Consider the following 18,784-nt stretch of genomic DNA (forward strand, 5'->3'; position numbering starts at 1 on the left):
TCTGGTCTCCCTCTTACCCTGAGCGCGGCCTCAGCACAAAACCTTCCACGGGCAACAGCATCTCCCGAAAGCATTCTGACTGTATTTGGGATGCCATACATTTTCACTGTAGTCCCCTTCTATGTGGGGCAAGTGACACAGGTTTCCCATTTATGGAACTGACGTAAGTAAGGCTCTTAAAATAAATGCGTTTTTCAAAAACTAGCAGATCAATTTTAAAAGTCATTAATAAATCATGGTTTAGGTGGTCAGTACGTATGGCAGAATCAGGAAGGTGAATCTCAAAGAGGTTGAAGACGGAGAAAAAGTTCCCTAAGTATAAAATGGGCCCGTGGAGGTTTTGCTAACAGCCCTGAGCTCTGTTCTAAGGTCACCCCTCCCCACCGCCCCTCCCCCCAGCTCTCTCACCCTGGGGCACCTCCTCGATTCCTCTGAGCCTCAGTTTCCCCTTGTGTGAAATCTCCCACTTCGTGGGGGTATTTATGAAGATGAAATGACACAATACAAGCGAACCATGGAGCACGGAGCTGGTACCTACGAAGTCTGCTGACTCAGACTAGCACCAGGGAATGAACCGTGTCGGAGGCTGCTACCCTCTAACCACCACGTACTGAGGTCCCAAGTCTGAAATCCAGATATGTGGTAACTCACAGATTCCCAAACTTGGCTGTTCACTCCAAGAAGTCCTGATAGAATAGTTCTGCAAGGAGGCCTAGGCATCAAGACATGTAAAAAGCTCCCCAGGTGATTCTAACAGGCAGCCAGGGTGGGGAACGAACCCCAGGGGATGTCCAGGGACCAAAACGTGTAGCTTCCGACACTGACATGCTCCTGGACCCGCCCTCAGCCGCCTTCATTCTTGCCTCTCATCCGTGGGCTCTGCAGACATGGGGGAAAGGCACTCAAAGAGGGCCGACTTCGTGTTTGCTGGGAGAGAGGTGTTCCTCCCTTCCAGGGTTTTGCTTCAGGACCTGGTCATATTCCCTACATAGACCCAAGTCGGAAAAACCCGAGCAGAATCTGCCCTCCTTCTAACGCCTGCAAAGAAAGCAGACCAGCCGGACCCGCCATGGCGCCACACAAGGCAATGGTCATCCCTGGGGGCATCTGGGAGGGAGAGACAGGAACGTCCCCTCTCCCTTCCTCCGCTGGGGAAAGAACTTGATAAATTACGGCCCCTCTGATATCTGCACTGTACCCACAACAGACCAAGGCAGACACCATGTGCCCCTCACCCAGACCAGGAAGGGAAAACTTAGCTGGAGTCCACACGCATTTAGGGCTCCAAAGCCACATTGCTCCCCTACCCCTCCGCACCTGTTACGGCCCATCTTTGAGCAATGGATTGGGGATCATTTCCAATAAAAGGGGGGCAGCAAGGATTTGCGGAACCCACCACAGTGGGGTCAGTGTCAATTCTTGGTCCCCGCCATGGCTCACCCTGCTCCCCTAGCAATGTCCAGACATGCTGCAGGGGCAAGGCGCTCACTCCCTGCCCCACGCTGCTCATTCATTAAAGCGCCCGGTTCCTCCCTGCCATTCTAATTATGCACAGCAATGATAAAGATGCTTTCTCCCTTACCAGAGGCCTATTTACGCGCTGAGAGAGCATTTCGCCCCCACAATACTGAGTCGTCACTCAAACCCTTGTTGTAATCAAAATCTCAGCTCTTCAAGGATTGACTGAGCCCTGCCTACCCCCCTTCAGCTTCTACCCACTCCTGAGCATCCATGTTTCTAGAAGCATCACTTTGCTGCAGAGTGGGCTGGATGCAGATGCCATTCCCCACTGCTGTGTTCCCTTATGGATTACTGACTGAGAGTCACTCAATGCACAGCAGGATGTTTATTGAGCACCTACTATGTGCCCTCCCTAAGAATATGGAAATGAAAGACACAGTCCTTGCCTTTGTTGGAGAAAAGACATTAAGAGAAAAGCTTAAGTTTTTAGGGTCCTTGACTGATTCATGTCCCGACTCAAGCATTCATTGGCCAAGTGATTTGATCCCTTGGCTGAGCAAACTAACAAAGTCTCAAAAGCCTCACCTGTCTCATCAGCAAAATGGGGTAATAATAACCCCAGCCTCATAGGGCTGTCGGAGGAGTCAATGGGATGTGCACATATGAAGTTGGAACATTGTAAGCACTCAATGAACACTAGTTGAGATTACCAATGATCAGTACCAAACGCTCTGGGACCACAAAGGCAAGATCTCACCAAGATGGATTAGTCTACAAAGGCTTCCTGAGAAGTGATAACCTGCGCTGAGTTTTGAAGGATAAGTTGGGGATTATGTTCCTGGTGGTGGGAGGGGATGGCATGAGGGCTAAAGGAGATCACAGGGCTCTGGGAAACGGGACTCTGTGTGGGGAGCTCGCACAGGGAGAAGTACACAGCAGCAGGGGCACAGCTACAGACACACATGGACGTGGAAGTGGGTCCCCGGCCAGAGCCCCAGTGATACCCAGAGCATCATTTCAACTTGTCCTTGGCTTCTTGGGAGCTGCAGCCAGTGACCTCCACTTCCATCTACAGTTTTGTGGCCATGGGGTAGTGGGGCAGCCACACTCCACGAGGCGTGTGTGCGCTCGTTCATTCCGACCCTCAGTGGAATTCCCTCAGGGCCTATGCCCTGCCTGGTGCAGGCTGAGAGAGGCTAGACAGCCTGACCACCCGCCACCCTTCACTCAAGCCCAATTCTTGAGTGACTGAGCCATGCAGGCCTGGCAGCTCCCTCACTCGTAAAATGGGCGTAACAGGACCCCCGTTAGCCATTTGTTCAATAACAAATGTGCGCGGGGCCAAATGAAGTAATTCAATAATTTCAATAATTCAAAATTTTCAACAGAGTCCTCACTAAATGTCCATGTTCGAAATGTTTGTTTTTATTGTGATTAACTACCAGGATGCTAAGAATCCCATCTCCAAAGCCCAACCCGATGCCTCCAGAGGCACCCCCAACATGGGCAAACCCCCCTGCCTGCTGCTCCTCTCCCTAACCCCATCTCCTCCCTGGAGTAAATTACTAGGTTTCCACTACCCACGCCTACCCCTGACTCGGTCACCATAAGAGCTAGCCTGGCCTGAACCATCCCACGGCGCCCCCCCCCCCATCCTCCCCCTCCCACCCTGCCCGTCCATCTCATCCTTCTAGGGGTCCTTGTGTCAACCAATGCAGGTCTTGGTGGGGGCAGGATTGAAGGTCATCTCAGCTTTTGCCGTCCAAAGCTCTAAAGATTAAAAGGTGGCCCTTTGCAAATTAATGTAAATATTTAATTAAAGGAAACTCATAGGAAACGCATAGACAAAGGGAATAGTGATGAAGTGCTAGGTACCCATCAGACAGCTTCTTCAACTACCAACATTCTGCCATTCTTGTTTCATGAAGAACTCTACCCACGCCCCACCACCACGTGCTCTGTTGGGAAATATGTTATAGCCAGTCTTTCTGGCCCATCGCACCACCCAGGGCTCTCACTGCCCCAAATCCCCAACAGTTTGATCCCTCCACAATCATCCTTTGGCACCAGAAGCATCCTTGAAATAATCCCCAGAAGAACACCATTTTCATGTTCCTCATACAGCAGTCATCACTGGCCACACCCACGGGGCTACATAGGATGGCAGCAAAGGGCTAGAGCCCTGCAATCCAATGGCCTGAGTCCAAATCAATACTTCCTAGATGTGTGACCTTGGATAGGTCGTTCAACCTAGATTAGATTTCCTACCTGGGAGAAAGGGCAATGCTGGTAACAGGTCTGTGCTGAGGCTTTAACAAATAAAATAAGCTATGCTCCTTGCCCCACACAGAATATTCAGTGAGGAAATCTTACAAATAGATGTGTTAGATGATGGGTGAGCAGGCTCTGCTCCTATAAGATACTATTAATATCTCCCATGTTAGAGATGAAGGGTTGGGAACCAAGAGAGAACCAGCAAGTTGCCAGGGACAGCCTGCTCTGTGCCCCAAGTCCGTGTGTTGCATATTCGCACAGGCTGCCTCGAACTGCAGATCACTGAAGTGAAGACACACTCTAGAGCAGGCACATGGGAACGGTGGCAGGTGGCCCAGCACACCCAGCATGTGTCTCCCCATCCTGGATGGAGAGCTCTCCCAGCCTGAGGACAGGCAACCACCCAGTGTGTGTGTGTGTGTGTCTAGGGTAGGGGTGCTGAATCCGATTTTACAACACAAATGTGTGGGGTGTAGGGGGAAGCACATTCCTACTCGCTCTTCCGATTTCACACATCCCATAGCCAACCCTGAATTTGATACAGCCATCCACTGTTTATCCCAGCATGAGAGACAAGAAACTTAAGCTTTAGCAATTCTTAGCAAATCTGATGTCCCTCCCTATCACCCTACATTTTTTTTTCCAATTTAAAGAAAAAGTAGAGGAGGGGGAATGAATCCATCCAGTTGCTGAGTGATATCCAGACAAAGCCACCAGCCCATTGCCGTGTTTGCCAGCTGGGGAAGGGCAGGAGTGGGGGCAGATTTTGATGAGCCTTTGGGCCCGGCCTGGGCTCTCCAAGGCCCCTCCCAAGAGTGAGCTCTGTCAGGATGTCCCCCTCCCCCCCCCACTCCCCCACCACTGCAGTGCCGCGTGGGGAGGCACCTCCCAGATCTGCTGGAACAATGGGCTGGGGAGGGGGCAGGTGCCGCTCAGAGCGCAGCAGAGGGCGGGGGCCGAGACCAGTCTGCAAGACTGCAAACACCCTGCCCATGGTGGCTGCGCTGCCACCTGACTCCGTTTTCCCCAGCTCTGAGGTGCCCGCAGAGCTTTTCCTGGATGAATTTCCCTCACGTCCCAGACATTTTAATTTCATCCTCGCCAGGCAGCTTACCCTGCCGCTCGCCAGAAGCCACTGGGCTGCGCTCCCCTCCAGCGGCTGCTACTGCTAAAGCCCCTCAGGTCAGGGACGCGCGGCGTCTCCGTGCGCCCAACTTTCCCCACTTGGGACCCACAATCCTGGTCAGGCCGTCCCCTCCGCTGGCGAAACCATGATTTATAGTCCTGGGCTCCAAAAGCTGCTCCTCCTCTTCCCCCGGCTGCCGGGTCCTCTTTCGGTCCTTACCCGGCACCCCCGCCCCATCCGAGCCCTAACCACGCTCCCCAAAGAAAGCGGCCATAGCACATTTGCAGAATGCGAGCGTCCGTCCTCCGCACTGGGAGCCACCTTCCTCTCCCCCGCCGGGGCAAGGAGGGGACAGACGAGACCCCGCCGCCTGGCCCCTCCACCGCCTGCAGAATCCCTGGGGATGGGCGGGGCGGGCACTGAGCTGCAGTCCAGCCCGGAGCTGCGGCCCCCACTCCCGGCACGTACGCGCGACCTCGGCGGGGCCAGGGGACAGCTCCAGACCCTGGGTTTGCCCCCAGGCTCCCACCCGCACCTCGCTGAGTCACATAAACGAGCCGCTGGGGATACGGGGCCACCCGGCGGCCGGCCCCTTACTCGGCAATCGCGGGCATCCCCGCACCGCGCGCAGGGGATGGACACCGGGGGTTGGTTCTCACCCGGACTTGCAAGCCCCCCCCCCCCCCCACGAGGCGCCACCCTGGGACCGGGATGTCCAGGGCACCCGGGCAGGGGCTGCGGTTCCCGCCGCAGTGTCCGCACCCCAGTCGGGGAGCGCAGCACGTGACCGGCGGGCCGTAGGCGGCCCCCCTCCCCCGGACCCCCTGCTCCGCCGCGGCGCTAACCCTGGCCCTTCCTGCGAGGGCAAGATGCTGAGGGGTGCGCGCCCACTTTTTCCGAGAGGGAGCTGCGGGGCGCCGGGCCGAGCGCGCCTCATCCCTCCCCGGCCCGCCCCGCCGCAGCCGCAGTACCCGCGCCCGGCGCTCACCTCGGGGCCCCGTGTCGCCGCCGCCGGCTTCCTTGTCCGCCATGGTCGCGCAGCCCCCGCCCGCGAGAGGAACCTCCGGCGCAGTCCCTGTGCCCGTGTGGGTCCCCGTCCGCGTCCTCGGAGGCGCTCGGGCCGGGTCTGATGCGCCGGGCAGCGGGAGCGCTGCTGTGACGCTGCCACCGCCGCAGCCCGGACTCCTCCCCGCGCTCCTCCCGGGCCCGCCCCGCGCCCCGCGCCCCGCCCCGCGGAGCCGGGCCGGCGGGGGAAGGCCGGGGAAGGCCGGTGCTGGGCCCGGCTCGGCGTCCCCCCGCCCTCGGGACCCGTCGCTCGGGTCTGGCCCCAACTCTCCCGGGCTCCCCCCGGAGCCCGCCGCCGAGGAGGGGGCGCGGCGGGGGCTCGGCGGCTCGCCAGCCTGCCGGACGCCGGCGCACTGAAGGCGCACTACTCGGCCAGCGGCGGGGACCGGATTTCAGGTCCTCTCCGCCCCGCCGCGCCTCCGCTCATGGGAAGAGCCCGGGGCCGAAGCCCTGCGGCAGGCACCGCGCAGAAACCGCAGTGTCCGGAGGAAGCCGGCCCCAGTCTCCACCCGGTCGTTTCTCTCCCCCAGGGTCCAAGGGGAGCAAGGGCCACGCGATGGAGGAACCCAGCGCAGCCAGGGCTCCGGCCGCAGACCGAGGACCCGAGCCGGGGTTGGGGGGGGGTGGCTCGCTCCGAGCACCACCGCGGGAGGTTGCCCCTGGGTTGCTTGCGGGACTCCATGGCAACTCGGGACCCCGGGGGGCGCCTGTCGCGGAGGCTGCGACGCGCCTTCCATATATGGGCTCCCCAGCCAGCCCTCGTTCAAAGTCTGAGAATAACGGCATCAATAATGCAGAGCTTCGGTTAATAATTCATCCTCCCTGTCCTCTGGCTACGCCACACACACGTGCCACTGGCACCTGTTCGCAACTGGCCAGGTGGCTTCTGGGTCCTCTGTGCAAGGAGGCAACGACTCTCATGACCACCGTTACTGGGCCCTTCCCTGACGCCTGGCCCTATACTAAGTGCTTAAGAGCCTTATCTCATTTGCTCCGCATAACTCTAAGAGGTGACTAGTGGTCCCCATTTTGCAGAGAAGGAAACTGAGGTTTAAGGGATTTCAGTGATGACCTCTAGAATACACACATCAAGTAAGTGACCAAGGTGGGATAACCACCAGCTTGCCCTGAGATGGCCACAGCTCTCAAAAGGTACCTAAAGGAGGCTTCATCATGCTGCCAGGTTATGGAGGAGGGGTGGGCGGGGTGCTGCTGGGAGACCCCAGAGACCAGCCTCTGCTCAGAGTGATTTTAGGGTGATAAGTTAAAAAGATGAATTTGATCTCTGTTTGCCTGCATTAAAAATCCCGAGCCTACAGTCTCTGACTGTAGATGAGACCATGAGCTAATTATTTAACCTCTTTGAGCCTCAGTATTCTCATCTGTGGAATGGGTATAGAGGACCCACTTCCTAAGAATGAAGAGGACTAGATGAGCTGCTATATGTAGCCTTGGTTGGGGTCTGGCACGTGGTAAGCAGTCCAAAAAGTATTACAGATTATTAAGTCATAGGCACCTTTTTACAGTGGACAATGGTCAGACAGTGGGCAATGGGGGACCCATGGGGGGCACTCCCAGAGTGGAGAACATTGTTTTCCTACAGAGCGCCCTCTCCCTCCCAGGACTACTTGCCCACTGAGACAGTCCCCCATTATCTCAGAGGCGGACTCAAGACACAGTCTGGAGGCCAAGAGCACAGGGCACCCAAATGCAGGCTGGAGGAAGGGTGAAGGCAGTGGTGGAGGTGACGAGGCTGACCCTGCAACAGCCCTTCAAGCTGCCTTCCCAGTTCTGCCCCTATACCCCCACTGAGTGAAGCTGGGTGGGCTGAGGCCACATGAATTGAAGCTCAGAGGGCAGGGACAGCCACCAGCATGCTGCCCACTGAGCACCAGTGTCATAAGGACACGTGCCTAAGCAGTGAGGCCAGAAAGAGTTTTTTATTAAACGTGGTTCTGATTAAGTCTCCTGTGTTCCAAAACCATGCTGAGCCTCCCTCTTCTACAAGAAAAAGCTCTAACTCTTCAGCTTAATGTTCGACACCTTTGACAACACGCCTTGTCTGGCATCTCTCTCCCAAGAAACCTTCCTTCCACCAGCCTTCCTCGGATATGGCCACAGTCTACGTCTCTCTCCATGTTGGACAACCCCATCGTTTCCCTCCTCTACCTGCCCACAGCCAGGCATCCTTCAGGGACCCAGTCCCAGGCTACCAGCCCAGGGAATCCTAGGACACCACCCAACCCCCAAGGCTCCCAGGGCAATCTACACGCTCACATATTTTGTTTTATTTTTCTCCTTCTTCCACACTGCTGCTCAGGCAGCTCAGCACTTAGAAGCCTCCTCCGTCTATCTGCAGAGATGCCCACATCCACGCCCAGGGCTCGACCTTCCTTCGGGGCTCCAGACCTCCTGAGAGTCTCCCCAGGGCACCTCCCACGCCCTTTGCTCTCTCCCAAAGCCCAGCTCATCCTCTGCAGTCCTCCCTCCTGGCCGCAGGATCTCTATAAGGCAGCATCACCCACAAGCCACCCAGGCCCACACCTGGGCATCAGCTCTCACTCCTCTCTCTGCGTCCGTCTGAGTTTGGTCAATCTCCAAGTGCGGCGTTGCCTAGCTGACCGTACACATTTCCACTCCATCCTCACAGCCACCACCCTCGTCCACGTCCCCATCACGTCTCACTGCCTATGTTGTCTGCAGGACCTCCTCATCTTCGGGCTCCCGTCCCACCCTTTGGGCCATTTTTTCTGTGAATCTGGTCTGCCCCGCCCACCGGCCTCTCAGCTCCTCCCCACCCCGCCCCTCAGGACTTGTTTCAGTCCTTCGCCTCCAACCCCGCCTCAGGTGCTGGCATTTCAAATGCCTTAAAATGTGTTTGGTGTTTTGACCAGTTCGCCCCTCATCCCTCATCACCAGCAACCTGAAGACCTCAGCATAGACCTCCCAACTCCAGGGAGCCTTCCCTGCACCCCCATCCTGGTGCCCCTCTTTAGTATCCTTACGGCACCCTGTCCCTCTCCATCAGACTCCTGACCTCCAGCACCAAGACATTGGTCTTGGCAGCCTGTCAGAACCAGCAGGAACCCCGCAGTCCCCCCTCCTGCCACCTATGGTGGAAAGGCCTCAGGGCCACCTGCCCTCTCTGCTGACATGCAACCACAGTGACAGGAGGGCACGTGAGGACGATGGGGGAGGACATGCAGGCCCCATGCTGTGGGCACAGAGCAGAAGACAGTTTTGATTTTCAGGGAGCATGAAAGGCAGTGCACCCTCTGCCTGGGGCTTGTCCTCGGGGCTTTAATTCTAACACTAGAGACTGCCCTGGTGAGCACATATTTGGCCAGCCGGGGGCATCATCTACTTCTCGCAGCAGCCGTCCCCGCTGTTTTCTAGCAGAGCAGATGGAAGTGCACGAAGGTGGGGGCACCTGCACAGGCTTTCTCTGGCCACAAACAGTGTGGCCTGTCTCCTGTCACCCGACAGAGGGAAGGGCTCCCCCTGTCCTCTCCTGACGCCCAGAGCCTCGTCACCAGTAGCAGCAGCTTAAGATCCCGTCACTCCTCTGCTACTGGGTCCTACATGAACTGGCCTTCTGATGCCTCTTGACTCTGGCTCCTTCCACTCTCCCATCCCTCACTCTAAAATGCACACGCCATCCATGTGAACATGCCCGATCTCATCCCACCTCAGGGCCTCTGCTCTAGGTGGCAGCCCTGCCTGGGACCCAGTGCCCAAGACATGCACATGGCTTGCATCCTCACTCACTCGGGAAATGCCACCCTCCCAGATGGTTCTACTGTTGCTGTCCCGTCCCCACAGGGAAGTAAGCTCCGTGAGAGGAGGATCTCGGACTGTGCTGCTCACCTCTGTATCCCCAGGTCTAGACGAGCATCCAGTATGTGGCCCGTGCCCAACGAATGCTTGATGGAGGAGGGACGGGCTCCATCACTGAAAGAGGAGCGTGACAGCCTTCGTCCAGCTGGGAGGACCCAGCCCGCCACAGGGACATTGCAAGGACTCCTGGGCGCTCTCACAGCCGTTGCAGAGCATGTCCATACTTGACCGTCCCGAGGTCACTCGGCAGCAAGTCCCCACCAGTCCTCCTCGAACTTCACCACACGGGGCTCCCTGTGGACTCCCTTCCGAACCCTCCATATGATCTCTTCTCCACCTTCTGGGCCAGAGGGGCCCAGGCTGTGGTCTGTGGTGGTGGGCATCGAGAATGTCCCCACCTCCATTCATACCAATTACAGGTCTCAGCTGGCCACTTGAGTCCCCAAAAGGGGCCCAGCCCAGAGCCAAGTTACCACCTTCTGCTAATCTCATGCTGATCACTCCAGCCACACGGGCCTGTCCTCGGGTCCCCAAAGAACTGGCACCTCCCTGGGAGTCCACTCTCCATTCCTTTTACCAACAAATCTCTCTCTTCTTCCAGGTCTCCGCTTAGACAGCACTTGTTCCAGAAAACCACCAAGCCCTGCAAGATAGCACGAGGCCCCCACTCTGTCATCTGTGTCTGATTCCCCTTACCCTCCTATCATAGCACCATCACAGCTCTGGGTCACTACTATTATCAACCCATTATATAGATGACAAAATCAAGGCCCAGAAAGGTGCAGCTGAGAAGCTGCAGAGCTGAGACTAGAACTCAGGTCTTTCCAATATCAGGTGGCCCATCTCCCCCACCAGCGGGCAGGGTCAGCCATGTGCATAGAGCATGAAGCTCTATGCTTCAAAGAGAACATTCTGAACCCTGCGAAGATAAATCTGAGCAATAGCCCCCAGACTCGCATAGGGCCTGGAACAGACAGTTAAATACTAAAAAGGAAAATAACCCCTCAGCCTCAGGCCCTCACCTGATTCATCCTCTCTGGGGTCCTCTTACCCCCACCCCAGCCCACAGACACCTTGCTGCAACAGTCCGCCTCCTTGTCCAGCCTCCCCGACAAAGACACACCTTCCTCGCTTCCTGATGGATCTCCCACTGAGGGTGCTGGTCCTGGGAGATGCAGCAAGACAAGGACAGAGCAAGAGAAGAGTGTGGGGTCGCATGGAGTCAGCCAGACCAAGGTTCAGATCCAGGCTGAGTCATTCCCTGCCCCTCTGGATCTGTTTCTTCATCTGTAAAATGCGTTGATAACCATAGGCAGGATAATTGTGGGAGACAATATATGTAAAACACTCGGCGTAGGGCTAGGCTACATACGCTACAGTAAATAGGACTTATTATTTAATTTGCAAATTGGGGCCACAAAAATGCCTATTACATTATACTTTAATATATTGTGTATATTGTATATTATAAATTACAGAATGGATTTAGGCAAAAAATTTTGGGGTCATAAAAGACACATGGAAGATATGGGGGTGAGTGGCTTTTAAAAAATGTTTATCCAAGAAAAAAATTTTTTAATTTCGAGAAACACTGATACTAATCCAAATCTGGGCTTTTATGTAGGAAGCTTCCAGTAAAAGCTGCTTTGGACTTTATAATATGCCGCCGGAATTTTGTCTATAAACTGAATATCATAAAACTGACTCCTTTATAATGGCACCAAGATTCAGATGAGCCAAGGCAACATGAAAACTTCAGGGAGTAGCACCTGGGTGGTTCAGTCGGTTGGGCGACCGATTCTTGGTTTTGACTCAGGTCATGATCCTGGGAATGAGCCCTGCGTCAGGCTCTGCACTGAGTAGGGAGTCGGCTTGAGAATTTCTCTCCGTCTCTCTCTGCCTCTCCCCCTCCCCCCACTCATGTGTGCACACTCACACGTGCATGTGCGCTGTCTCTCTCTCAAATAAATAAATCTTAAAAAAAAAAAAAAAACAAAAAACCTTAAGGGAAAGCCTAGGCAATAGGTCAAGGTCCTTGACCTCTGACCTTTAGTACATCTTAAAAATCCGAACTCAGAGCTGAATCGTGGTGCCCAGTTTATACATCCTTTTCCCTTGGATTTCTACCCCTTCTGCTGTGAATCAGCCTCTCTGTTATAAAATTCCAAAACACGCTTCACATATACAACATGGGTTGCCACAGGCGTCTTCCAGGAGAAACAGTCACGTTCCACAGGAAACTGTTTCTCAGAGTTTCACAACCACTGCGGCCTGCAATGTAAACATGCCCGCGCAGGTAAGGAAGGGTCATCCAAATATTTTTTCGTAAGTATTTCAAACAGCAGAGCAAGCGTCTGCGGCCCCTCTCTCAGCAGTATTCTCAGAGCGGCTCAAACCCTGGCTCTGCAAGCGCCTGGCTCCTGGTAAGATGGAACATTCTGGAAGCCGTGTATGAAGGGGGCCAGCCCAGAAAGTAAGACCAGGGATGAGGCTCAGAGAAGGAAAATGGGAATGATCCCGGGCCGGGAGAGCTATCACAAGGGTTGCAACAAACTAGCTTGTTAGAGCCCAAAGGTTTCGAGTTACAAAAAAAAATTATTTGTTGCATCCGGCTCCTAGCCCAGTGCCTGGCTCTGGAGGAGCTCGACATACATTTGTTGAAGAAATGAATGAGTGTTCGCGTAAATAAATAATGCAGTGGCCACTGGGGCTCAGAGAAGCTAGATCTCTCGTTCAAAGTCATGCAGTTAGGGACAGCCCCCTGCTTCTCAGCTCTGCTGGGCTTTCAGTCTCCCCCCACCCCCCAACCCCCACTCCCGGCCACTGCAGAAGGCCCAGCAGGAGGCTAACTGCAATTGATTGCTGATGACTACAGGGACACCAGAGGCACTAAGGCCCTTTCTAGCTCTGCGGATAGGAATGCGGTGATGAGTAGCAATGTCGGCCTCCTGCAGAGAGGGTGGCATGGTCCTGACCTCCAGGATCCCTCCTCTCCAACTGTCTAGAATTCTATCCCAGGCAAAGAGAGCATTCTGAACCCTGCAAAGATAAATCTGAGCAGATCCAGCCACCTGCAGCTGCGGGAAAAGCCCCCGAAAAATCAGATCTCCCCTATCTTGGTGCTGCCTTGTCACCTGCTTGTCTGGATGGTTCTACCCCATCCAGGCACCTAGAGCTGCCTGTGTGGATAGTTCTACCCCATCGTGGGAACATCTGCACATCCCACGTAGATGTGAGAGGCTGCTGTGTCCTCCTGGCCTGCATGATTCTGTGTCTTCTTCCTGGAGACAGGTCTACGGTCCCAGGATTTGCATGGAGAAGGGAGGAAGGCAGCACCAGGCTGAGGGAAGGGAGATCTGCTTTAAGGTCATCAGGTCCCTGAGCTCAGCCTTGTGAGAGCTTGTCTCTGGGCCTCACCCATCAAGTGGAGAGGGACCATTAAGTCTTCACCGAGTGCCCATGAAAAGACGTCCTTGAGTTCTGGAAGCCATAGACTAAGGAAGAACAATTGGATAAGGACCTTAATCACGAGATTCATTCACTCCTTCCATAGATATGTATGAGGTTTTACTATGTACCAGGCACTTTGTTTTAAGCTTGGAGGAAGCCAAACCACCAAAATTTGTACTCTTGGTCAGCAAGACTCTGTCTTTATTCTGGGGGAAAGCGTTCCCCCACCATACAGTTCCGGGCTCTCAGCACGCTAAAGCCCAGCTGAGGACCCTTAGAACCCAGACTAAGAATCGAACTCAAAAGTCTCCACTGGGGGTGCCTGGGTGGCTCAGTGGGTTAAAGCCTCTGCCTTCGGCTCAGGTCATGATCCCAGGGCTCTGGGATTGAGCCCCACATCGGGCTCTCTGCTCGGCAGGGAGCCTGCTTCCCTTCCTCTTTCTCTGCCTACTTGTGATCTCTGTCTGTCAGATAAATAAATAAAATATATATATTTTTAAAAGTCTCCATTGGTTAGCAGCTAAACAAAATGGTGGCTTTTCCATGGGCACACTGGGCAGAGGAGACCGGGCCATGTCAGGAAGTAGGCTCTGAATGGTGGAGCAAGGGAGGTCTCTGGTGTCAGGCTGGGTGCCCTGGGCAACTTAGCCAAACTCCTCAGAACCCCTGTCTCTCCTTGTAGAGAGGACAGTGATGTCACCCTCCTGACAGGGTAGCATGATCAATGGAGACAGTGCCCGTAGTGCTCAGAGCTACCCAGGCGGCCGCTGGGGCTGACGCGAGCTGAGCCTTCACACCCAGACCGGCTGGCCCACCTCTGTCTCCCCCTAGTTCCAGCCTCAGAGGTCTGCCTACCCTCATTCCCTCTCCCACAAAATTCCGGATCTATTTGCTTGCGATGGACTTCTATTCTGGACAGTGTGCCAGGCCGTCTGGGAACAAAGCATGGGCATTTGACCAAAGTGAGAAGATGGGGACGTGAGGGGGTCTTCAAGGACTTTGGGATTCAGGAAAAAGATAGCCTCTGGCTATAAAATATCTTCAAAACCTTGTCTTCTCCCCATCTCCCTTTGACTTTTACTCTGCTTTGGCCTTTTTCCTCATTAACAAATGCAGAATGAGCCTCACTTCTCTGGAGGGCCACCGCCATCACCCTAACACAGACCATCCCCTTTGTCTCTCAACAGCCTCCCGGGGCCTCCAGCTGCTACTCTTGCGCCCCCTTCAGTTCAGCCTGAGAGATGCCCGGGAAGTTGGTCAAGATTCACTTTTCTCTGTTCCTAACCCTTCCAAAAGATTTCCCGCTGGAACTAGGATCAACCCAAGCTTGTTTCCCAGGCCTATGAGGCCCTCCAGGATGTGACCCCATTCACCCTGCTAGCTCCATCCTGGTCACATCCCTCTCTCATCCCCCTACTCCTGGGCCTTCACTAACCCATACGACACACTCACATTTAGAACAAGGAGTCCCTTCCTCAAGACACTTGATTTCCAACCGCTGGGAAACCAGCATAATATCCTGACTTAATCAAAATAACACACTAATTTTATCTTCCAGAAAATGGAGGTAAAAAAACATACAGGTCCACTATGTCTAAGATATCCCCCAGGATTGAGCAGTCCACAACCTAACCAACTGTACCCAGTAACTTGACACTATTCTGTCTTCTCTCTTCTTGACCAGGTCCAGTACTTCCTGCTTCCCCCTCTGCTGACCTCTCTCCCCACCTCTGCTCCTGCTTAATATCATCCAACTGACTCACCTTAAAGGTCAGCACCCTGGAGAGGCCCTCTCTGGTCCCACGTGTTGTTCCATGTTACATCATGCCACCCCATTTTTCCATGACACAAACATACTTTAAAGCCACTTCCCTTATTGTTTATTCTGAGCCTTTCCCACTAGACTGTCCCCTCCCTGTAGGCAGTAGCAATAGTAAGTATATATTTAGTACTTACTGTGTGCTAGACATTGCTCTGGGCACCTCACTTCTATTGTCCCATTTAATCTTCATAGCAATGCAGAGGAAGGGTCACTGTCCCCATTTTACAGACAAGGACACTGAGGCCTGCCATAATTACCTAAGGAGTGAGTGGCAGGTTCAGAATTTGCACCTGGACAGTGTGATGACAGGAGAATGTCCCAGTCTATTCTGCATGCCATGGAGAGCTGCGCCAGACTGTGTCCTGGTGCTTAGCCTAGTACCCGGCATGTAGCAGGGCCTTAAGAAATGTGTCAAATGAATGAACAAATCATCCAACTGGAAGGAAGAATTACAGTTTACAAAGTACCCTCACATCTCTCCTCTCACTTGACTCATAAAGTACTTGGAGGGAAGTGTCACTATTCCTGACTTTTTAAAGATGACAACATTGAAGGCCCCGTGAGACCACAGGCAGCCTTGGCCTCAGGTCATAAATCAAAGCGGCTGAATTAAACCATTCGTTTCTTTCAAATCTGCTGTTTGATTCAACGTTTTCATGTATCTTCTGCATCCTACCCCTGATGTGTCTGCATTTGTATTTTGGTTTTGTTTTTGTTTTTAAGATTTTATTTATTTATTTGACAGAGATCATAAGCAGGCAGAGAGGAGGCAGAGAGAGGGAGAAGCAGGCTCTCTGCTGAGCAGAGAGCTCGATGCGGGGCTCGATCCCAGGATCCTGAGATCATGACCCGGGCTGAAGGCAGAGGCTCATCCCACTGAGCCACCTTGTTTTTGCTTTTTATTATGTTCCCTATGTTGTACCTTTCACCCTCATGACTTACTCACTCAGTAACTGGAAGCCTGGACTTCCCACCTGCCTTCCCCCATTTTGCCTAACCCCCCACCCCATTTGTGTTTGTTTTCTAAGCAGAACTAAATCTTAGATATCTAGTACTTGTTTTTAAAGGATCCATCTTCTTGCGGCAAGTTTCTAGCATCCACGAAATAGAACAGAATGATAAAATGAATTCCCAGGTACCCAACATCCAAGTTACCAAATTTTAAAAATCCAACTCATCAAGTGACACGGGCTCTCCCAGGAAGCCATCGCAGCAGCTGTCATTCACAGCTTATGCGCCAATATGCTCATTTAATTTCCACAGCCTTCCCTCTGAAGCACAAACTAATACTGGCCTGGATTTCAGATGTGGACATTGAAGGTAGTCAAGTCGGGCCATTGCCGGAAGTCTTGGAGCCGGAAGGAGCAGAGCCAGGAGTCACCCAGAGCTGGGCAGCTTTACTGTCTGGATGTGAAGTCCTGCTCTAAAGGAAGTGGATCCACCCCTCCGCTCTTTTATAAACAATGTTTGCATTAAAATCACACCATGTTTTAAAACATCCCACTCCAAATCTGCTGAGACATTCTCTCTTGTTCATTCTCCTTTTCCAACAGACACCTGCAAGCCCCTTGCTGTGCCGCTGGGCAAGAGATACAAAGTCTAGCCAGATGTGGACCTGGCCTTCGGGAGCTCCCAGCCTCGGTGGAAAGGAGAGAAGCAGATGGGCACAACCAAAACTCGAGGCACACCTCGACCAGCACTCAGGCATGGAAGATTTATAAGGAATACGCTCTGGGCCTCCCCTACCTTCTGTCTCCTCCATCGGAAAGCAAGGCCCTGGAGGGCAGCAGGCAGGGAGCAAAAGGGTTAAGGGTTAAGCAAAAGGGTTATGAGTTTGGGAATTGGGTTATCCTTGGGTTTGAACCCTAGCTCCATCCCTTCCAGCTCTGTAGTCTTGGGTAAGTAACCGTCCTTCTCGGATTCCCTTGTAAAAGAGGGTCGATAAAGCCCCATACCCTAGGGCCACTGGAGCTTTACATCAGATAATGCTTCCCCCAGCTTCTTCGACAACGGAAACTTCCCATCAGTGTCGGTCAGTATGGTTGGTTATTACTCATAACCAGTTCTCAGTAATGGTTCCAGCTTGCCTGAATGAGGCATGAGCTTTAGAAAAGAGGGTACATGTTTCCCAGGAGACTATGTTTCTTACTCAGCCTCTCCTCAGAAAGTCTGTACATTCGGAAAATCAACAAATTAAAGGTAAAACTTAACAGCCTACCCTACTCGGCCAGCCGAGGGATGCAGGCCACGCGTGAGCAGGATGATCTGGTGGTGGTCAGGGCAGTGGGGACAAAGGCGCTGTGTTGTCTCCCAGCCCCACGCTGGCACACAGGCACACATTCCATGATCCCGCAGGGCTAACCCACGTGCAACGGGGCTGGGGCTAGAACAGTGACTAGAACAAAAGCACCAGGGCGCCTGGGTGGCTCAGTGGGTTAAGCCGCTGCCTTCGGCTCGGGTCATGATCTCAGGGTCCTGGGATCGAGTCCCGCATCGGGCTTTTTGCTCAGCGGGGAGCCTGCTTCCCTCTCTCTCTCTCTCTCTGCCTGCCTCTCTGTCTACTTGTGATCTCTCTCTGTCAAATAAATAAATAAAATCTTTAAAAAAAAAAAAAAAAGAACAAAAGCGCCAGGCGCAGGGCTCACCCAGCCTCTCGCCAGGACCTCCCATTAGGTTGCTAAGAACCAAGAGGGTCCCGGGCCACCTGAGGTGTGCAATTTGCTAACAGTGGCGATCGCCATGTCAGTAGCAGGACAAGCACTGGACCTGGTCTCAGGACCCTTGTCTCTAAGACCAGGCTCTGTCGGGCTTTCGCTGTGTGGCCTCAAGCAGGTCACCAAGCCTCTCTGATGCCCAGTCTCCTACAATGCAGATACGAAACACACTTATTCCTCCTGCCTCACGCTGCCTGTTGCCAGCGCAGAGCGGAATCCCAGCTTTGCCACTTCTGAGTTTGCGGTGTTAAGTACCCTCAGCCTTGTTTTCCTCATCTGCCGAATGGGACTGATCACGGTACCCACCTCCCAGTGCCACCGTGACGAGGAAATGAGGCATGTGTGTAAAATGCCGGCTGAAACGCTGGCACATAAGTGCTCAGTGACAGAGGATGCCCCCCGCCCAAGCTAAACACGATGGTGACACCAAATTCAGCCACCAGCAGCAGCAGTCCCCTTCTGTGTTTGCTTATTTCATGCTGGACAAGATGCCCAGTGCCCCACTGTGCTACTGCATTTCCCCTTCCCAAGAGAGCACCGTGCTCGGGCCAGGGCCAGATGGCTCCAGCAACACAGGGGTCCACAAGCCAGCCTCTCCCTCGCTGGCGCTCTGCCCCATGCCATGTAATCACCAGCACTCCTCAGCCACCCGATGGTCCCATCGCCCCACCAAGGCCTTCCCCAGCTGGCACAAAGGTGGGAGGGCAGAGAAGGAAGAAGCCTCCTCCCATGACAAGCCTGCACCCGGACAGGCTGCACCCGGAAAGTGGGGAGACATTCATTGTCCAGAAACCTCTGGTTTGCTCTGGGGATGGAGGGTGCTAAGGTCTGGGTCAAGGTAAGAGGGTGTTATTCCTTTTACCCCTCCCAAAACGCTGTGACTGTCTTGATTTCCTATTTTTTCCAGTGTCCTGATAAAGTTCTAAGTTTGGAGCAAGAGGAGAATTTTTTTAAAAAAGATCAAAATATTGAACTTTAAAAGTTAAGTTTCTGTTCTGTTTTTTTTTTTTTTTTTTTTTTTTTCCAGAAACAAAG

The 18,784-nt window shown here is 53.7% G+C and overlaps 1 protein-coding gene across 2 annotated transcripts in view; it reads right to left on the reverse strand.

The window, feature by feature from the left end:
* The window catches only part of HSPA12A (heat shock protein family A (Hsp70) member 12A), a 154,382-nt gene that overhangs the window by 57,440 nt on the left and 78,158 nt on the right, over positions 1–18,784 (reverse strand). Inside the window, exon 1 of one of the 2 annotated variants that reach the window (XM_047703409.1) lies at positions 5,850–6,035. The exons of the other annotated variant lie outside the window; for it this stretch is intronic. Coding sequence (XP_047559365.1) covers positions 5,850–5,892 — 43 coding nt within the window. The 5' untranslated portion in view covers positions 5,893–6,035. Of the gene's footprint in view, positions 1–5,849; positions 6,036–18,784 lie in introns of those variants that run through there. 2 annotated transcript variants of the gene reach the window in all.

Source organism: Lutra lutra, chromosome 14, assembly GCF_902655055.1.
Source record: "Lutra lutra chromosome 14, mLutLut1.2, whole genome shotgun sequence".
Classification (NCBI taxonomy): Eukaryota; Metazoa; Chordata; class Mammalia; order Carnivora; family Mustelidae; genus Lutra; species Lutra lutra.